The 3,400-nt window shown below is 35.0% G+C and overlaps 1 protein-coding gene across 1 annotated transcript; it reads left to right on the top strand.

The window, feature by feature from the left end:
* The first annotated feature begins 237 nt into the window (after positions 1-237).
* On the top strand, positions 238-693 carry LOC102729744 (small ribosomal subunit protein uS8). The gene has a single exon (XM_006737683.3). It carries the CDS (start codon positions 270-272, stop codon positions 660-662), a length of 393 nt encoding a protein of 130 aa, XP_006737746.1. The 5' UTR covers positions 238-269; the 3' UTR covers positions 663-693.
* Positions 694-3,400: the final 2,707 nt, after the last annotated feature.

Genomic DNA, 3,400 nt, shown 5'->3' with positions numbered 1-3,400 from the left:
CTTCCATTACTGCCTTCTGTAATTAATTGATTTTGTCTAGTGTACCATTTTGATTCCCTTCTCATTTCTTTTTCTGCTTATGTTTTAGTGTTTTCCTTAGAGGTTACCTTGGGGATTACATTATCATCATTATAACATTAAAGTTTGAATTAATACCAATTGAGTTTCAACAGTATACAAAATTTCTGCTTCTTTACAGCTCAATTCCACTGTTGTTATTTTAAAAAATAAATTTTTAGCTCTTTCCGCCATCTTTCCGTGCCGCCATAATGGTGCGCATGAATGTCCTGGCAGATGCTCTCAAGAGCATTAACAATGCTGAGAAGAGAGGCAAACGCCAGGTTCTTATCAGGCCGTGCTCCAAAGTCATCGTCCGGTTTCTCACTGTGATGATGAAGCATGGTTACATTGGCGAATTTGAAATCATTGATGATCACAGAGCGGGGAAGATTGTCGTGAACCTCACGGGCAGGTTAAACAAGTGTGGAGTGATCAGCCCCAGATTTGATGTACAACTGAAAGATCTAGAAAAATGGCAGAATAACCTGCTCCCGTCCCGCCAGTTTGGTTTCATTGTACTGACAACCTCAGCTGGCATCATGGACCATGAAGAAGCAAGACGAAAACACACAGGAGGGAAAATCCTGGGATTCTTTTTCTAGGGATGTAATACATACTTGCAAATAAAATGCCTCAATGGAAAAATAATAAATAAATAAAAAATAAAAAATAAATTTTTATACGTTTTGTGCCCATTAACATACTTTTGTAATTATTGATTTTTGGATTCATCTTTTAAATAATACGGGGAAAATTGAAATGTTGCATCTCAAATATGTAATGCTACTGGCTTTTATGTTTACCTATGTAGTTATGTTACCATTGGTCATCATTGCTTTGTATGCTTTTCAGTTACTGCTTAGTGTTCTCTCATTTCAGTCTTGGAAGACTCCCTTCATCATTTCTTCTAAAGCAGATCTACTAGTGTTGGACTCCCTCAGCTTTTTTTTTCATCATGATAAGTGTATTCTTATTTTTTAAGTTTTTATTCAAATTCTAGTTAGTTAACATACAGTATACTATTAGTCTCAGGTATACAATAGAGAGATTCAACACTTTCATACAACACACTGTGCTCATCATGACAAGTGCCCTCCTTAATCCCCATCACCTATATAAGCCATTCCCCCACCCCCTCCCCTCTGGTAGCCATCAGATTGCTCTATAATTAACTGCCCGTTTCTTGATTTCTCTCTCTCTCTCTTATTTTTTTTTCCCATTGCTTGTTTGTTCTGTTTCTTAAATTCCACATATGAGTGAAATCACATGGTACTTGTTTTTCTCTGACTGACTTATTTCACTTAGCATAATACTTTCTGGCTTGATCCAAGTGATTGCAAATGCCAAGATTTCTTTGTTTTTATGACTGAATAATATTCCATTGTACACACACACACACACACACACACACGCACACACACATGTTCTTTACATATTTAGGATACTAACCCTTCATTGGATATGTTGTTTGTAAATATCTTCTCCTATTTGGTAGGATGCCTTTTAGTTTTGACTGTTTCCTTCACTGTGCCGAAACTTTTTATTTTGATTAGTCTCAATAGTTTATTTTTGCTTTTATTTCCCTTGCTTCAGGAGACATATCTAGAAAAATGATGCTACAGCCAATGTCAGAGATATTCCTGCCTGTGCTCACTTCTAGGATTTTTATGGTTTCAAGTCTCACATTTAGGTCTTTAATCCATTTCTAGTTTGTTTTTCTGTATGGTGAAAGAAAATGGTCTACTTTTATTTTTTTTAAGTTTTTATTTAAATTCTAGTTAGTTGTGGCGCTTGGGTGACTCAGTTGGTTAAGCGTCCGACTCCTGGCTTTGGCTCAGGTCATGATCTCTCGAATGGGAGATAGAGCCACATATGGGGCTTGCACTCAGCATGGAGTCTGCTTAAGATTCTCTTGCCTTCTGACCCTCCCCCCACTCACACACTCGCGCTCTCTCTCTAAAATAAATAAATAAAATCTTATAAAAAATAAATAAATTCTAGTTAGTTAACATATAGTGTAATATTGGTTTCAGGACTAGAATTTAGTGGCTCATCACTTACATATAACACCCCGTGCTCATCACAAGTGCCCTCCTTAATAAAAGTATTGTACTTTTTTTTCTTTTGCAGGTAGCTCTCCAGTTTTTCCAACACCATTTGTTGAAGAGACTTTTTACCACTATATATTCATTCTTCCTTTTTCAAAGATTAATTGATGATATAATTGTAGGTTTATTTCTGGGTTTTCTATTCTGTTCCCTTGATCCGTCTATTGTTATGCCAATACCATACCGTTTTAATTACTACCACTGTAGTATAACTTGAAATCTGGAATTGCAATACCTCCAGCTTTGTTTTTTTTTTTTTCAAGGTTGCTTTGGCTATTTCCCGTCTTTTGTGGTTCCATACAAATTTTAAGACTGTTTGTTCTAGTTCTGTAAAAAATGCTGTTGGTATTTTGATAAGGATTGCATTAAATCTGTAGATTGCTTTGGGTAGTATAGATGTTTAACAATATTTGTTCTTTCAACCAATGAGCATGGCATGTCTTTCCATTTCTTTTTGTCAACTTCAATTTCTTTCATCAGCGTTTTATGGTTTTCAGAGTACAGGTCTTTCACCTCTTTGGTTAAGTTTATTCCTAGAAATTTTGTTTTTGATGCAATTGTAAATGGAATTGTTTTCTTAATTTCATTTTCTGCTGCTTCATTATTTGTGTATAGGAATGCAACAGATTTCTGTACATTGATTTTGTATACTGTGACTTTACTAAATCCATTTATCAGTTCTAGTCATATTTTGGTGGAGACTTTTGGGTTTTCTATATATATTATCATGTCATCTGCAAATAGTGAAAATTTTACTTCTTCCTTACCAATTTGATTACCTTTATTTCTTTATGTTGTCTAACTGCTCTGGCTAGGAGTTCCAGTACTATGTTGAATAGAAGTGGTGAGAGTGGACATCCTTGTCTTGTTCTTAACTTTAGGAGAAAAGCTCTCAGTTTTTCACCATGGAGTATTATGTTGGCTGGGGGTTTTTCATGTAAGACCTTTATATGTTGAGGTATGTTCCCTCTAGACCTACTTTCCAGAGGATTTTTATCATGGATGTTGTACTTTGTCAGATGCTTTTTCTGCATCTATCAAAATGATCATATGGGTTTTTTTTTTTTATCCTTTTTCTCATTGATGTGATGCATCATGTTGATTGATTTGCACATATTGAACCACTCTTGCATCCAGGGAATAAATCACATATGATCATGGTAAATGATTTTTTAAAATGTATTGTTGGATTCTGTTTGCTAGTATTTTGTTGAGGATTTTTGCATCTATGT

This window comes from Leptonychotes weddellii, unplaced genomic scaffold (genome assembly GCF_054177405.1).
Source record: "Leptonychotes weddellii isolate Sample4059 unplaced genomic scaffold, ASM5417740v2 HiC_scaffold_5125, whole genome shotgun sequence".
In the NCBI taxonomy this organism is placed as follows: domain Eukaryota; kingdom Metazoa; phylum Chordata; class Mammalia; order Carnivora; family Phocidae; genus Leptonychotes; species Leptonychotes weddellii.
The sequence above is the reverse complement of the archived record's forward strand: the minus strand, read 5'-3'. Positions and strand labels throughout refer to the sequence as shown.